General features: G+C 47.3%; 7 protein-coding genes across 7 annotated transcripts; 4 read left to right on the top strand and 3 right to left on the bottom strand.

The window, feature by feature from the left end:
- Window positions 1-1,243: 1,243 nt before the first annotated feature.
- ARB_00041 (uncharacterized protein) lies at window positions 1,244-2,027 on the top strand (the record flags this gene model as incomplete). Its single annotated transcript, XM_003013548.1, has 2 exons — window positions 1,244-1,715; window positions 1,768-2,027. 2 exons carry the CDS (start codon window positions 1,244-1,246, stop codon window positions 2,025-2,027), a joined length of 732 nt encoding a protein of 243 aa, XP_003013594.1.
- Window positions 2,028-2,670: 643 nt separating this feature from the next.
- Window positions 2,671-5,285, top strand: ARB_00042 (uncharacterized protein; the record flags this gene model as incomplete). Its single annotated transcript, XM_003013549.1, has 2 exons — window positions 2,671-3,432; window positions 3,483-5,285. The coding sequence occupies 2 exons, from the start codon at window positions 2,671-2,673 to the stop codon at window positions 5,283-5,285; spliced, it is 2,565 nt and encodes an 854-aa protein (XP_003013595.1).
- A 609-nt stretch (window positions 5,286-5,894) lies between these two features.
- Window positions 5,895-7,103, bottom strand: ARB_00043 (uncharacterized protein; the record flags this gene model as incomplete). Its single annotated transcript, XM_003013550.1, has 1 exon — window positions 5,895-7,103. One exon carries the CDS (start codon window positions 7,101-7,103, stop codon window positions 5,895-5,897), a length of 1,209 nt encoding a protein of 402 aa, XP_003013596.1.
- Window positions 7,104-7,894: 791 nt separating this feature from the next.
- On the top strand, window positions 7,895-10,775 carry ARB_00044 (uncharacterized protein; the record flags this gene model as incomplete). Its single annotated transcript, XM_003013551.1, has 4 exons — window positions 7,895-7,996; window positions 8,094-8,449; window positions 8,536-10,291; window positions 10,371-10,775. 4 exons carry the CDS (start codon window positions 7,895-7,897, stop codon window positions 10,773-10,775), a joined length of 2,619 nt encoding a protein of 872 aa, XP_003013597.1.
- A 511-nt stretch (window positions 10,776-11,286) lies between these two features.
- ARB_00045 (uncharacterized protein) lies at window positions 11,287-12,064 on the top strand (the record flags this gene model as incomplete). The annotated part of the gene is made up of 3 exons (XM_003013552.1): window positions 11,287-11,334; window positions 11,375-11,499; window positions 11,551-12,064. The coding sequence occupies 3 exons, from the start codon at window positions 11,287-11,289 to the stop codon at window positions 12,062-12,064; spliced, it is 687 nt and encodes a 228-aa protein (XP_003013598.1).
- Window positions 12,065-12,712: 648 nt separating this feature from the next.
- Window positions 12,713-13,878, bottom strand: ARB_00046 (uncharacterized protein; the record flags this gene model as incomplete). Its single annotated transcript, XM_003013553.1, has 2 exons — window positions 12,713-13,610; window positions 13,715-13,878. 2 exons carry the CDS (start codon window positions 13,876-13,878, stop codon window positions 12,713-12,715), a joined length of 1,062 nt encoding a protein of 353 aa, XP_003013599.1.
- A 378-nt stretch (window positions 13,879-14,256) lies between these two features.
- Window positions 14,257-15,546, bottom strand: ARB_00047 (uncharacterized protein; the record flags this gene model as incomplete). The annotated part of the gene is made up of 2 exons (XM_003013554.1): window positions 14,257-15,201; window positions 15,307-15,546. 2 exons carry the CDS (start codon window positions 15,544-15,546, stop codon window positions 14,257-14,259), a joined length of 1,185 nt encoding a protein of 394 aa, XP_003013600.1.
- Between the last annotated feature and the right edge of the window lie 1,206 nt (window positions 15,547-16,752).

Genomic DNA, 16,752 nt, shown 5'->3' on the forward strand with positions numbered 1-16,752 from the left:
TTTCATTGCCTTCAACACTGGATGGGGCCAGGGTAGCCACAAAAGGAGCAGCAGGTACCCTCCATACAATTCTGGGTCGAGTTCCAAGACTGGCCCTAACTTTCCCAACAAGTTTGGGAAGATTATAGGCACTTCCCAGGCGGATTTCCGGAATGATGCCTCCGGAACAAGAAGTTTATCGCATACCCTCAACCGCGGGGAAGCTCCCTCGATTGCAAGTCACGAGTCACAGCAGATGATAATCCGGGAGACTCGGGGTTGGACAGTTGAACATGAAAGTTTTGAGATGAGCAATTATGAAAATACGCATCCGGCATGATCTGTATGCGGTAGGGGGTACCATGAGATGACGGAGTCGGTATCAGGAGTAGGATCTCGAGTGTTTCTGTAGAGTACTCTGTAAGGTTACTTCAAATTATGGCATGATGTAATCAACGCCGGGCGCGCATTGTTTAGACTTGAATTTGAGATGCCTTTGGGTAGATGGCAATCATAAGCGACAAGATACACTTAGGGCCCCCCATACATCTTTCTCCTAAACAGGAAGTTAAGCCGAAATAATTTCAAGCAATCACCCGACAGCTTGGGAGACATGGTACCCTTTGCCAGGTCCCATGTTGAATACATGCATGGCGATGCTTTGGATATGCAGAAATAATAATAGAGCCCTCATGGATAGGTTGAAATACCAATTGACTATCCATCGTTACGTAAATAGTATACGCGAGATAGCCTTACCTCTCAGGCAGCCACACCCACACTTCTGCATCAGACTCTATGCTCACATAGGTGTCCTCTTTACTAGTCATCTTAAGAATCCGTCATTTCTTTGGCCGTAAATTGTACATGCAGGGAGTTAAGCGGAGATTACTAAAATTAGCTAACAGGAAGTTAGTTAACTAGTTTAGCTTCGACGGGCCGACGCCATTTTTTCCCTCTTAACTTTCATAACTTTACAGCCCCTTATTCCAACCACAACCCAGACATCCTACAAAGAGCTGACTTCGATTAGACATAATCAAGGATAAAGTAAGATTATCTCCCTCTGTGGTTTAGACTTGCATGGTTATCAGTCACCGCCTATGGCAAATTTGACAGCGAGCAAGAGAAAAACTCGGCTTGCCTGAACTTAGAATCCGATACCATATCCTACCAGCATTTGATGTTTAACTAACTAATTAAGAAGAGGTGCCCACTTGAATCGATTTAGGATTGTTTAACAAGGACGTATTTTTTGTGAATTATGGTTCGTTTGGTTATTACCCGAGTCACTGATGCAGACTGGGACCAACTTGTTGAGGTCCAATTCAGAGCCTTTGCGTCCGAGCAATTCTGCCAATTCGTCAATGGAAAAGATACCCCTCTAAATCGAGAGCGGTGTAAAAAGAAATACACTTGCCACGAGCCAGAAATCTGGGGCGGTGCTCTGTGGTTGAAGGTCATTGATGCAGATGAGGTCCCGAGCAGCCACGCAAAAAGCAACGGAAATGGTGGTGTAAATGGGAATGGCAATGGAATCGGAAACAGCCCAGCAATTCTGGGAGCTGCGCTTTACAGACTCAATCCAAACTATTCTGCTGAAGACTTAAAGCGAACCGATCTGGAGCCTGAAAGTTTCAAATGGTTGGATGACCCGGAAGAACGACAGATTGCAGTTACTGTTATCCATGATGTGATGGATAGAAAAATGAGGTTTATTAAAGAGCCACACATTCGTAAGTCTAGATATATCTTTATTTATAAACTCTGCCTAACTTGCGAATGTAGAACTCTCGATTCTCTTCGTTTCACCAGAACACCAGCACAAAGGGATTGGCGGCTCTCTGGTAAACTGGGGAATCCAGCTATCCAAGCAAATGATGCTCCCGCTATGGGTTGAATCCTCAACTGCGGCATATAGTCTGTATAAACGCTATGGATTCAAGGAACAAATCCGCTCGAAAGTCATAATAGGATCTTGGGATATTGAATACTCAATTTTGAAATGGGAACCTGAGCAAAAGCACCAGCCGGTGAAAAGTAAATAAAACACCCTGGCCAAGGGTACGAAATGATGAAGAAGGTGTCTAAGAGGTATATTTTGTGTTCATTAATTATATAGACCGTGGCGATGCGTTGGCAATACTTGTAGCGGGAATGGAAGGACAAACGTTTCGTCGAGCATCCAGGAGCTATCTGTATTATAAGAGAACAACTTACATTCTAATAATACCACTATCAAATCTTTGCCAAATCCACATTGGCCCGAGTAAGCCCCGCGTCTATCTAGCCTACCCGAGGCCCTCGAATCTATGTAATGCCTAAGTATAGGCACTGATGTATCTTGCCTGAAGAGAGTACCTAAGCCGAGGTTCGGCTCTCGGCCCGTCCCGTAATCATATTATATAAGCATACATGACTAATTAATACATATGGATGACTAAGTTTAGTTAACCGTAACGTAATTACGAAACCTTAAAGCTCCCTTTTAGCGTTTGACGCGGTGCAAAACACTTTGTGCCTGGGCAGTCGCGTTTAGTTTGGATCTCAAGTCGAGAGAGAGAGAGAGAGAGAGACGTACATACACACCACACCGTCGACGTCAACCACCGCACCCAGGCTCGATAGGAGGAGATGCACCGAGAGCACGCTGTTATACAGACGAAGACCCTTTTCGTGCACTAACTTGCAATGTATCTCCCTCGGAGCCTCATTTCTCACCTCTACCAGCAGCTGCTCAGGTCGCATAATCCATTATCTCCTCCGGTTTTAATCCTCGTGGCGTTGGAACCAGATGCTCTATGTGCCTGTCGAATCCTCACAGCGCTACTGAAAAGGGACTATATACCTCACAAAATACAGCCTATTGCCGGATATGGCGACCTTTCTCAAGCTGGCGCGGAACTCGTGCACCCAATGCATACATCGAACGGTGGAAGTGGAGGGGTTGTGGTGTGCTTAGGCGTGGGTGGCCTGGTTGATATGTATGAGACATTGGGTCTAGATGTGAATAAGGATGAGCCGGGGAACATGGGAGGAATCGAAGTTTGGGTCATCGACGCGCGAAGACCGTGGAATTTGACAAACGTCTTTGGAGGAATGGGTGAACCGGCCACGCCGAGAGGATCTGATACCCATGCTATAGCTAGCGTTGATGGAGTAGATAGGGGCCGCTTGACTGATAGGTACAGACCGGGCAAGGGAGGCATTATCGCCTTTGATGATGGTGATATTGACGAGGAACTTGCGGCTGAACGTGAAGCCTACTATACTCTCGAGACTCTCCCTGAAGTTGGCGAGGAAGATAGTGATGACGATGATGATGCCACATCAGATGAGGAGGTACAAGCACAGGGAAAGAAGAGGAAATCTTGGTCGGGCCGGTATGACGGTGATATCGCTGCATCTGAAGATGAAGATGGTCGCCCAGCCCAACGGCGGAGGAGTAATTCGGTAAGTTCTCTGCACCACTTGCTTAAGCTGGTCTACTAACACTTTAATAGGGGTCTTCAATTGCTTCACCCCTAAGACTGAGAGAGAGAAGACACGATTCCTCCCAATCGTCTCGATCCGGCTCACCAGTTTCCGATTCTCCATCTCTCATCTTACCCAAAGAACCTTCGACACGCACACTACGAAAACGCTTAATCCGACTCAAACGAAAACATGAATCTGTTCTTCAAGCCTACTATTCCCTTGGCACCTCATATTCCGAGCCTATTTCATCCTTACTGTATTCTCTCGCATCAGAGCTTGGTCGTGACGATAATGACCTGTTATGGCTTGCAATTGTTGGCGTTTCAAGTCTGGAACTCTCTGGACGAACGATGTCCGGTGTGGGCATATCAGATTCTTCCGAATCAGGAGGCTCAGCTGGATGGGGCGGGCAAAGAGGAGAACGCATCCGACAGATATTACGAGATGAAGTTCGGCGTCTAAACCCTCCAGATGACAACGAGGCTGGACGAGAGGCACTAAGAAGCGAACTGAATGGGGTTATACCTACGAACGCGCGGTCACCAACTGACACCTCTATTCTACTCTCCCCAGAACCGCGTCTCTTGTTATTGCGGCACTGGTCACTCTACGACAGCATGCTGCATAGTCCATATCTTGCCCCTCGGCTGCATGTTTGGAATGAAACCGGACGAAAACGGCTACGAAAGCTGTTGGCAAAAATGGGTGTCAGCTTAACCCAGTGCCAACAAAATTATACACATATGGATATGGACTTGAAACGTGATTTACGCCAGAAGATGCTACAATATGCTCCCATGTACGGCATGGAAGGGCTGGTCCCTCCTGCGTCTTCTGGTGGACATTCAGGGTCGCGTGAAGGATGGGGTTTTGCTCGTTGCTGGGGATGGAAGGCCTGTCTATCCGCTACCGATATTGGCGTAATACTGGGGTCTATACTCGAGGTGGGCTCCTTAGGTCCTTCTACAACTGTTTCCCAGAACTTTCCTTCTCATTCCAGTGAAGTGTTGGCTGGTGCGACTCAGGCGGCCAAGTTGGGAACCGATAGTGCAAATGTGCTCTCTCGGTTTTGGAGTGCATATGATGCCCTGGCTCCTACTTCAGACTCACCTACGCAACTCCTCGCAGCAATCCCCTTAGCTCAACACCTCCACCGAGCAATCTTACGAACGGGAACTGCTCTTCTTTCTAAACATCAAATTCGCCATCTTCGTGCTTTTCGCATCGCTGTGGTGAAGGAGGGGCCTGATGTGAAGCTCTTTACAAACCCAGGTGCACTTACAAAGCTGGCACTGTGGATCGGCGAGGCTGTCCGTATACAGGAGAAGGAAAAAGGGACTGGGATGAAGATTGGGAAAAGACGAGCAGCAGGCACGCCACTGGTTCTTGCTGGCCTGGATGAAGACCGAAACGTCTATGTTGTAGTCGGAACAGGCGGAGGGGGTGGTGTCATTGATTTTGCAGCTATGGCCAAACGACGCGAAGAACAACGGAAGAAGAAAGAAACACGAGAAAAGAAAAAGGCCGAGAGAGAAGAACGACGAGCCAAAAGAAGAGAAGAGATGCAAGATGATGACGACGAGCTGGCTGAAGAGGAAGAATCCTCCGAATCAGATACGGAATCCGACTCAGAGTCAGAGCCAGACCTGGACAGCTTCAGCAGCAAGAACCTAGTACGAAATCGTTTCGGCATTGCATTTCAAGAGGTTGTTCATGAGACCAACGCGAGAGTACGAATAGACAGCTTCGAGCATTGCGTTGTTGAAGTACAAAAAGAGGATCTCGGGGCATTTCTTGAGGCCCTTAGCTTCAGGAGTGTGGTTGGATGATACCAACCTCACTGTGCTCTTAATTCACTTTTTACCTATACTGCATCCCTTGCAACTGTTTTCTGTTTATTTCATTTGCTGCGTTGGAGCGTTTTTGAAAAGCATCTTATTCCCCCTCTCCCCTTTATTTTCACGTTCTTTCCGTTTGTTGCCTTCGCCAATTTTCGTTTTTCTTCCTTTGACATTTTATGAAATCTCAACTGGGATGACGTTCGTCTCTAGTACTTCGATCAAACTGGTCCTTCCAGTTACACTCTTTTCGCTCTGTTGTATTTTTTACCTATGCTCGCCCCTTGCACCCCGTTCTGGTTTTGCTACGTTCGAACTTTGTTCTTTTCTTTTCTTTCTTTTTTTGGAAATTTATGTTGACCCTTGATGTATATACTGATCTAAATCATACGGGGCTCATGATAAGCAAGCGAGTAATGAACGGCATATTCTTTCAAATGATGGTTAAATAGATCTTGATGTGCATAACTCTGCAAGGTAGTGATACTGACCAAGCGCTGGGACCGAATCTTGTATTACCAATTTAAAGGGGATATCATCTAGGCCTGAGTGAAAAGAAAACGCATTACAAAATAGAGAAGTGGAAATTTTTAGTGCCTGTTATGACCTTCTCCGAAGAGACCCAGCAAACCATACGCCCCCTATCCCAAACAAGAGTGATAAACCAATGACTCGTTTGCTCCAATCATCGGCGTCACGAATTTTCATCGGTCCAGCCAGTTTAAGAATAGGGGAACCTGTTTGTGACGGCAAGGTAGGCTTTTTTTGGCCGACGGAAGAGGGGCTAGTGGCATATTCCATGTGTTCTTTCTCCATCTCTTTCCATTGTTCTACCAACTTGGCAATTGCCACAAGATCTTCCTTGACCGAATGCTCAGTGTCATTCACACTGCTGCCGGCTTCAACTTCAACTTCCTGAACGTTGCCGAAGAAGTCCATGACAGTCCTCAGTCTGCCCTCAGCTTCACCACCAGGGAATAGATCCCATCTTACCCCAGGCTGGGAATGGATCTTTGACTCATCGTAGGAATCAAACAAGTCGCCTAGGGTACGCTTGGAGTTTGCACTGGTGACTTGTGTTTCGAGGAATTCTAGAATATAATAAGTCCAGCGGTCGATGACAGCAACGCCGACATCACTGTCAGCATGGTGGGAATAAGAGGACTGGTCTATTTCGCTTGAGCCTGTAGCGATTATATTCGGGGAATATAGATGTGTGTACATGGTGTTCGCCTGGCAGGTATCAATCATGAAGAGCAACTCGTTGTATCGCTTCTTCTCCCACATCTGTCCAAACGCGTCTGCCAGGTCCCAGGCTCCAATTTCCTCTGAATCCTGAAATTTAAGAAACTGGTCACCACCGTGCCCGGTCATGTAAACAAGCACATTGCTACCGGCGTCCGAGCCCAACCTTTTGCTCTGCGGCACATCATCACCCAGCCTGTCAGTCAACAAGCGGATAAAGCTCTCAACGGTGACCTCATAGCCGCGGTAATCAACCTCTATATTGTCTCCATATAGGTCCAACGCACGATCTGCGTTGTTATATACCGTCCCGGGGAATGCATTTCGAGGGTTACATGCCATGTCGTCTGGTAGCATAAGGATAATCTGGGAGTCCGGTATCCCAAGGCGCTTCACTGTCCGGTATAGGGATAGCACATTGGCGAGATGGCGATAGTTGAACCAAAATCGGGAGGTAGACACCAGCACCGCCCAGTTGGAGGTATGCGCCGCGGAGGAGACGCCGCTGGCAAGGAAGATGGCAAGGAGGGCGGCCAGGAAGGGGTAGAGGAGCCGTAGCTCCATCTCGATATCGACCTGCGGAACGGTATCACGGCAACGTATCAGGATTGCATCTCATAATCTCCCGTCCATCGAAAGGGACAAGTCGAAGGCGAAGGCAAGGGCGAAGGCGAAGTTGAAGTTGAAGTCGTCTATGATAATAGTTGATCATTAAAATAATAATAATAAGAATAAGAATAATAATAAGAATAACGCTATCATTGATAATGGACGTCGAAACTTCCCCGGCTTAGTCATCATGCGGGAGTGGCCCAAGCTTTTCTCCCCCTTCGTCCCGTTTAGGAAGTCTGATGAGACTTCAACTTCACTTTCGATTTGTCCTTTCGTTCTTTCTGATATCAAGACTCCGGCGTCTCTTCATCCTGTCCGTCGTCCTTTTCACCTGTTGTTGTGTGCGCGCCCTGCGTTCCCCCCGTGTGAGCGATTCGGCAAGTCGATATTTATAACCCCTGTCTGCCTGCGACGATCTAGCTAGTTAAGTTAGTTGAATTCTCTCCTCAGCTCGCTCGGCCCTGCTGCCTGGCAAGACACAACACTGCTCCTCGCACTCGGTCACCAGACTTCAACTCAACAACAACAATTACTGCTTCTATCTCTATCCGTTCATCACAGAGGCGTGAATAGTCGGGCCTGAGAGTCTCTTCGCCCGATCCTCCCGTTTATATTTCAACCAGAGAACCACAGCATATCCTAGCTCAGCTCTTGACAATCCCGGGCGCAGTTCTTGTATCCGACAATTGAGCAAGCGTTTCTGCTGGTTGTGCAGCTCCTGAAGCTCCATCCAAGTAGACACAATGACGAAAATCGAAGAAAGCATCCATTCAACAACAGCCGAAATGGAGAGTTCACCTTTAATGAAACTCCCGTTTGAAACCCTGGAGGCTATCTTCTCTCATGTGAGTGTGATAGCTCATATACCTATGGACAGCCATCTGGCCGCTTTCTACTCTACCATGCTGTTCACGACTGATACCTGTTGTGACCGTGTTTTAGATAGACCCAGAGGATCTTGTCAGCTTGTGTTTGGTTTCAAGGTCAGTCAGGGAGTATGCTGCATCTCGACTCTACCGATCTCTCGAGTGCATTCTCCAGCCCAAGAGTGATCTCGAGCACAAGTGGCCGATTGACCGCCTCGCGAAGCAACTAGAAACGTTGACAACAAGTGATTTCAACTATGCGGCATATATCAAGTCAATATGCTTGGACACAGCACCGCTTACCGATGATAATGACTATCAGTTCCAAGAACAGATAGCAGATCAGTTCAAATATGATACCCCCTGTGGAAAATTCTTCAACAACCTCCTTCTTGCGTCAATCAAGAGGATATCAACATTGGAATCCTTTCGGTATGGACAATTTGCTTTATATAAACCATAAAGGATCATTAGCTATCTCATATACAATATCAGGCTTGTTCTAACTATCAGCATAGATGGAATGCGGGCCTTGAACTCAATCCGGCAGTCTTTGCGGCGCTTGCAAAAATCCCAAGCTTGCAGCATATATGCATTCGAATGCCCGCGGGAGTAGAACCTATCCAGAAAAAGTCCACGCCAGCTCCTCCTCCAGGCCCTCCGACCCAGCCACTGCCCCTTCCAGTTCAGCTCAACCAAATTCATATGCATTCAGCACCTCCAATGGCATCGGTTAATCATCTATCCCACAACTCTACGGGCTGTCGTGACAAGTTCAAGAGCCGCAAATATTGGGATCCAACTCAGACTTTCTCTCATTTCAACAAAATAAACTCCCTGGAAGTCCTAGAAATGGATAACCTCGGGTATATTGATGAGATTTCAAAATGCATATTACAGTCATCTGGAACCCTAAAACACCTGAAGTTATCGTTTTCAGAACGGCTAGCTCTCTCAGCGCGCAAGAAGAAAGATGAGGAGATCTCAGAAACAAGCAGCGTTCAAGACGAGGAAGAACTCTATCAGCCTCTCCCTCCTCCACCTCCTCCCGGCCAGCCTGCAGCCTTTACTTCATCTAGCTCCAGGAATTCTGAGGTCCGGCGCGAACGTCTTGCTCAGGAACAGGTTCTTGCTCGCCTCTTCAGCTTAGACATTGACAAGAATGCGATGCCACAAAAAGAGTCAAATGAGCTTGTTGATAACGCTGTTACCGGTACAACCAAAAGTCTCCAGGTTGGGGACGGTGCAGATGTATCCCTTATTAATGACTTAAAATCAGTTTTGGAAAAGCTTAACACACAACAACCAAAATATCAAGCTGTCATAGCCGAGATTGAAAAGGTTACAGGCCCATATCAGGATTCCGAAAAAGAAACAGGTAATGAAACACAGCAAGGTGAACAGTCAACCGCTCCACCAGCTGCATCCTCAGGTGAGAAAGATGGCGATAACGCCGTAGCGGCTGATGGCAACCAGGAGAGCAAAGAGCCTGGACCGAAATCCGGTGATACAGATACCCTCATTACAGGTGATGCTGAAGACATGGACCTAGAGAAGCGTTTACAAACCCTTGTAGACATGGAACATCCTGATGACATTAGTGAAGGAGAAGATCAGGAGTTTGTTGATGAAATGATCGATACCGCACCACGTCTCAAAGCGATGACCAATGGCACGGTTCATTTTGGTAAATCAAAAGACAAAGGACCTGCGAATAAGATACCAGCCGACAATGACGATCATAGCATAAATGAACACGAGGTCATTCATAACTATGTTCGCCAACATCACGGCATCGCGCTCGACAGCCTCTCAATCTATTTGGTTCCAGTCAAACCCTCCATCCTTTGTCGAGGCATCAACGTGTGGACTCTGAGACATATCTCCTTGCTCAACGTTGGTCCGCAGAGGGCATTATGGGCCACGCTGGAGAATCTAAATAGCTATAACCCTATTCCGCTTATCTCTGTTCACACAGACAATGTGACCAGTAACCTGCTATCTTTCCTCAGTGGCCTACGACGCCTAGAGGAACTATTTATGATAGAGCGTAGTACTCGCTCTAGAGTAGAGCCTTCTACTCCCAAACCTACTGTTACAGTTGAAGGGATGCGCGATCTTGTGCTCGCCAAACATATCGGCACACTAAAGCGGCTGATGATAAGAAATGACAACGATTTAAGCTGGTCTTTGGATCCAGCATCTGTTCTACTCATCACTAGAAACGGCCACAAGTTGATTGAACTAGTGGCCCACCTCGGCTCCCGGTGCTTTGTAAGATATTCTTCCCTTTTCCTCCTTTTTTCTTTCACTTTATTTAGATTCCGTTACTGATGGTTTGTTCCCATTACAGCATTTACTGATGCGACATATGAGCACCATGGAGTCTCTCAGTGTACTTCATGTCCTTTTCTCGGACCCGGATTACTGCGTTAGTGTCCTGGACGAGGTACGGGAGTCTGCTATTGATAACTTTGCGCACTACTCCTCCGTCAAGGACGTCTACATTGGCGTGAGCTATGCCTCTGGTGGCCCTGTGCAAACGCGCTGTACCTTTATGAAATTCCGTAACAGAAACGGCCTGACGAACAAGGAAAGCCGAACATTTGACTCCAACAAAAACGATACGGCTGATATTGACGAAGATTTTATCAACCCCGACCCATCAACCCGTGTAATCCTCTCAGAGGTTGCTCATTTTGAAGACACACCGGGAGTCAAAGTTTGGAAGAAAGAAAACTGGAACTTAATGTTGTGAAGAAGCCGTGCCCCATACATACCTGCCCCTGGTGATTATTGCCCACTCATGTATCTTTCCTTTTTCAGCATTCTTCTACATGTTTAACGACTTTAGACCCTTACCACAATTCTCCTCCGTATTTTAATTTATCGAATACCCCAACTAGCATGTATTATTCGTTTGGACGATATTATGCTTCTTCAGAAAGAAACCCATACATATTGTGTTCTGTATCAAACCAATCGTTGCTCTATTTTCTGAGGCGTAAGAAAATTTGGCGGCTCAAACTGGTGCTGCGTCGCCGGATGCCCCTACCTAGGTACGCGGAATAACTACCTAATGTCCCGTCATGTGCTTTCGGTTACGGAAGATATATGATCCGGATAAGGCTCTTATCGCACGGACCCCACTCTCTATACTGGTGAACATTTTACGTGACTCTTCTATCAAATCGTTGATCTCCAGGGGTATCATATTTTGGATGATACAGATTTCTTCGCTTGGTATATCTGTCGGGATTAGTTGAGTTATGGCGCCCAAGAAGGAGAACGCCAAAAAGGCTGCAGGAAACGCGAGAGTATGTTCAAAACTCTCCACCACACGAATGAGTTCAGTAGCTAATATTCAACCTGTTATTTAAGAAAGCTGAAGCCGCTGCTGCTAAACAAGCTGCAGCTGACCAGAAGAAGGCAGCTGAAGAAGACAAAGAATGGCAAAAGGGTGCAAAGTCTAGTGCTAAGAAGTAGGCATTTCTCGCATACCCCTCAAAGTGCACGGTTAACGATGTTGCTAGGGAGTCGGCCGAAGCAAAGAAGGCAGAAGCAGCTCGCAAAAAGGCTGAACGTGAAGCTTTGCTAGCAGAAGAAGAAAAATCACTCCCCAGCAAGCCCAAAGGAAATGCTAAAACCGCCCAGAAAAAATCCAGAGGAACACTTGATCTCGGACAACTAGATGCGGACCCAACATCCAGCAAAAAGGGCGCGACTTTGAACGCAAGTGGTATCGATAATGCACTTGATGCACTGTCTTTAGGCTCCAAGGATGCCCTGAAGATCGATCGGCATCCCGAGAGAAGATATAAGGCGGCTTACGCTGCATATGAAGAGAGGAGATTACCTGAGATTGAACAGGAGCAGCCTGGTCTCAGGAGACAACAAAGAATTGCTCTGATAAAAAAGGAGTTTGAGAAGAGCGAAGAGAACCCATTCAACCAGGTTAATGTTGCCTTTGATGCAACGAAGGAGGAAGTGGCTGCGGCCAGAGAGGCAGAGAAGGCAAAGATCGAGAGCCGGTTGACGGGTAGATAAAGAAGGCGCGGGAGGATCTAATATTTTTGGAGCGTTCAGCGCCCTCTGTTCTTTGGCTTATAATTGAGAGCGTCATTAAGGTTCGAAGGTGGTGAGGCATGACCTTTGCTCCTAAATATATGTCAATAGGCGGTTTTTAAAGATAAGCCAGGGTTAAACCTCTGGAAAAGTGTAGTTCTATTAGAATAAAACTTGTTCTCAATTAATAAACAGCGTTTTCTAATCCCTATTTGATGTATAATACACCTGTATTCATAAGGAGTGGCCATATTAGACCTGCCTTTGCCCGTCTTCAATCAGAAGAGTGATGAGTAAATAAGACGAAGTTCGTAACAACAGGATCTTCTTTAGAGGAGGTATAAATTCGTAGAGTTTAGGTCAAGTAGGGACTGATCATGCAAATGCAGTTTCGATCTATTTCAAAAGACGAAGCCAAGGCAGTCCAAGTAGAGGCGAGGGGAGGTGGATTATGTAGTGGCCAAGGTGGTGGAAGGCTGGCCGAAACAAACACTGAGCCAGTTGGAACATTGTAACAATGGTTCCAACTCCAATTCAAAATATATCTCCAGACATATGGTTGTCTAATAACCAAAGGATATCATAGACATCTGTTTTGAATGAGTGGTGCGTTGTATTGGGTCGGGAAGACTACGCCATGACAGCTCTGGCATCCCAAACACATAGTCTCTCATCCCATCCACAGCTCGCACACCACCCTTCACTGCCAAAGAGACACCAGTCTATACCAGTGACAAATTCTGTGTGCCTTCCCATACGACCTAGCTCCCTACCTATAGTAGCGATTGGTCCACTTCTTGTAAGGTCTGCGTCGCCGGGTGGCATCCCTTCAGAGCCGTCTGTCCAGACACGGCAGGTCATATCATAACTTGCACTAAGAAGGACATGGGACAAGTGAGGTGACCAGGATACTTTTCGAATCGCGTATTCATGGCCTATCATGGCTGATAGAGGCCCTTGATGAGGAGCCCGAATGTCAAAAGTGCGGATAGTTCTATCCACGCCAGCTGTAGCTACCACTGAGGGTCTGTATTTATTCCAGTCATGGGTAAGGGCTTCCGACGGGGGAACCGGGCCCGTGGCAGGGGTAAATCCAGGTTTGTGAGGTGAGTTTGCTCCATGGATAGGCATCTGCAAAGTGAGGTGGTTGGTTGCAGCTGGGGTCCGTAGATCGAAAACGCGCAGATAGGAGTCTGAGGCCACACAGGATAAGATATCAGGCGAATGAGGTGAAAACGCAGCAGAGTAGGTGCAGCTGTTAGTTGGGAGAGTAAGCAAAGACTGAGGTCTATCGGGTGTCCAAACTTTGACTGTTCCATCCCAGCTGCTTGAAGAAAAGCGGTCTTTGGCGACTAGATTCCAGTGCACAGAGAAGACTTCTCGTGAATGTTCTTTCCATCCTTGTACTGGGAATTCATTGACAGCGATATCAAACAGCTTGATACTGCCGTCACCAGATGCTACTAGTGCTTGATTCTCGTGGATCTCAGACCAAGCAACATCATAAAGAGCATCTTGTGTGGTGTAGCTAGACAATAGGAAAGGGTTGGCAAACAGTTAGCTATCTATTAAAGAAGATAATGATCCAGGGTCTGGGGCTAGGAGGGTAGAAATAGAAGTCAGGTTACTAACGATTGTTGTGGAAGTATCCCCTGCGGTGTCAGATTGAGGATGTAGAAACGGCCATTTCCCACCAGGCCGAAGTTCGAGGATGCCGCAACAGCAATGCGAGAGTCGAAGAAGGGAGAGTACTTCACTGCGCATCCGTTGAACCCTTCTGTGCGGTACTCGAGCATGGTGCCTGGCAGGGAGGAGATCTAGCTTTGTGGGGTTAAACTAGATAATCGATGCGACCGGTAGTTAGCTATCAGTGACTCCAGCTCATGGCGATGCTTATCTAGGGCGAGTCGGTCAAGCAGCTCATCCTCTGGCTCCGTCTGTCCTGTCTCGGTCTCTGTCTCCGCAAGCCGGCGTCTTCCTCGTCGCGTTCTCGTCTGCTCGATAGCAAATGCCGGACGTTCTACCCTTGCTTGCGGGCAACAACGAGCTTGAAATAAAGAAAGCGAAAGCAGAAAAAAAGAGCCGAGGCACAGAGATGTCATATTACGTCATCAGTGCTTGCTTATGTCATGTTTTACTGTTTACTATCACGTGATATCTAAAGCTCGCGCGCGCTAAAGCTCTTTCTCCTTCCCCTGGGCTTCCTGGGCTCCCTGGGCTCCCTGGGCTTCCTGGGCCTTCTTCGCCGGCTTTGTGTCTTTCTCTTCCATCCATCGTCGCAGAACGGCCGCGATCTCGTCACTATTGCGCTCGAGGAAGAGCATGTGTCCGTTACCCCGTATACCAATGTCGCCCAGCTGTACGTGATCGACGGAAATCCCGGCCTGCTCCATATACCGAACAACACACCAGTCCGTCGGTCGATGGAAAGAGGCCTCAGCGGTCACTACCAGTGTCCTTATTCTCCTCAGGTTGGGGAGTTGGCGAGGAGGCGGAGAGTCTGCCTGGATTATGCAATGAGATCCCGGCCGGTCATCAATCGTCTGCTTCACTATCTCTGTTTCTGGGTCAACAACAGCTGGGGAATACGTTAAAGGCGCATTCGTCAGCCCCCATACACGGCTATATGGGCCTTTGTAGATGACGTTTTCGAACGGAGGCCCAGCTGGCTCCAATGCTATTATCGAATGGACCAATTCTGGGCGGGTATCTGCTACCAGCCAGCCATGGGCACCAGCCTGTGAATGCGTCACCAGAATTACCGGCCGGCCAATACGGTCCAATAATGCTGCCCCCGCCGCCTGGATCGTAGTCTCCTGTTGAATTTGGGACTTTAGAAACTGCACTGTAGATGCGTAGTATGCATCGAAGATAGGATCCCCGATCACACCTGAACCCGGCCACTGGGTATGTAGCTCGGCTTCGGGCCACAGCTTATACCTTGCCGTTGCAGTGAAAAGCCTTTGTATCGTCTCTGCCGGAATGGCTGCTATTGTGCCATTTTCTGGTACCCAGGGGCTGCGCCCCCGAGATGTCTGGTCGACTATGTAGCACTCGTAGCCGTGCTCAATAAAATATGAGGCCCAACCGCGGCCCCCATCAGGCTTGTTGAGCCAGTTCTGCAAAAGAAAACCCAGTCAGCTAATTTTTGACCCTTGTTCATGCACGAAAGCTGCATATAAGTCGTCGGTCATTTGCTTTGGGCTTCGAGTACGTCAACCTACTGTCCCCGTCTGTGCCTGACCGTGCAAGAGCACTATGGGCTGCTGCTTTATCGGACCTTTGGTCGGCACCAGGTGTTCAACATACATCTGATCCCTGAATATGTGGTCCCCGTTGCCGTCGTCCGCATACTGTCCACCGACATAGAAATACTTGCGGACGTACGGTATCTCGTCTCGTGGCTGGTAATTGTTACCCTGGACCATGAAGAAGAAAGCGAAAAACAGGGGTAAGACAACCATGGCCGGGCTCTACCGAGGCTAGTAAAACTTCACGATATCGATGGTCAAGCTATCAGATCTCGGGACTGACGGATGGATGGGTGGGCAGGTCGGCTTTGCGTTGAGGGACACCTGAGCTGAGGTTAGACGAAGTGCAGCCCGAATGCAAATGCTTTGGACTCGTGACATGACGACTACCTGGCTAGTTAACGAACTAACGGACATGCATACGTCCATCATCCATCATGCATGCGTCATGCCAACGGCTAAGTCTGTTCCCACGACGCCTTGGGCCGTACTCTTGTCTCCGGCCTTCTCGGAACTCAGGCTCAATAACAATACCCAGCGAGTCTTGGTCGAGCTAGCTAATAAATGCTAATTTTAACGCCAGCAGGGAGTTGACTTCATATTACCACGTCAACTGCAAGAGAGTCTCTCTCGATGAAAACCTTTCAATTAACATCCGCAGCCCCTTTGAATTTTGTTATTAATAGCCGCTCATGATACCCAAGTAGCTTTTGGAAGGTGTTGGTAATCAAGTATTCAATTGTAGATGGAGAGATACTAGCAAACTTAGCAAAGAAGCTTCCCAAAGCCTCGACCTCCTATGCCCATTTGAATAGATAAAGCCAGAATAGTGGTGAAAAACATGTATGAATGAGAAACAGCAAGGATATACCTCCACCAGGTTATGACTTTCTATCGAATTGAAAACAATCTTGCCCCTTCATATAGTGATACAGTCTCCTTTCTGGAGATTATAAAATAAAAGGAATAATGGAAAAAAGAAAAGACAGAGCGCATTAAACGGATATGAAAAAGGGACATGAATTAAAGGAAACACAAACATTGGAATCCGAACTCTTTTTTTTGTTCCACCCATCAAACAAATTGTGAAAATGCTCAACAAATCAATTCCTAGCCACCCAGTAATAGCAGCGCAAAACAAGATAATGGCAATGATCATCACAAATTAAGATGGAAAATGTAAGGTGAACAAAAGGTAAAATGAAATAAAACGGGTAAAGATAAAGAGAAATGGGTATATGCGAGGCAATGGCTTGGGAAATAAAGGGAAAATAGAACATGATGCTAGCGCTTGCATTGCAACTCTTCTCGCTCAACAAAAAGAGAATATCAGCGCTGCCAAAGGTACGGACATCGTGAAGGTCATGCATAAGTGGGATTTTTTTGCTTTTTTCTTTTTGGTGGGAAGCGTAGTTAGAG

Source organism: Trichophyton benhamiae, assembly GCF_000151125.1.
Source record: "Trichophyton benhamiae CBS 112371 chromosome Unknown contig00074.8, whole genome shotgun sequence".
Taxonomy (NCBI): domain Eukaryota; kingdom Fungi; phylum Ascomycota; class Eurotiomycetes; order Onygenales; family Arthrodermataceae; genus Trichophyton; species Trichophyton benhamiae.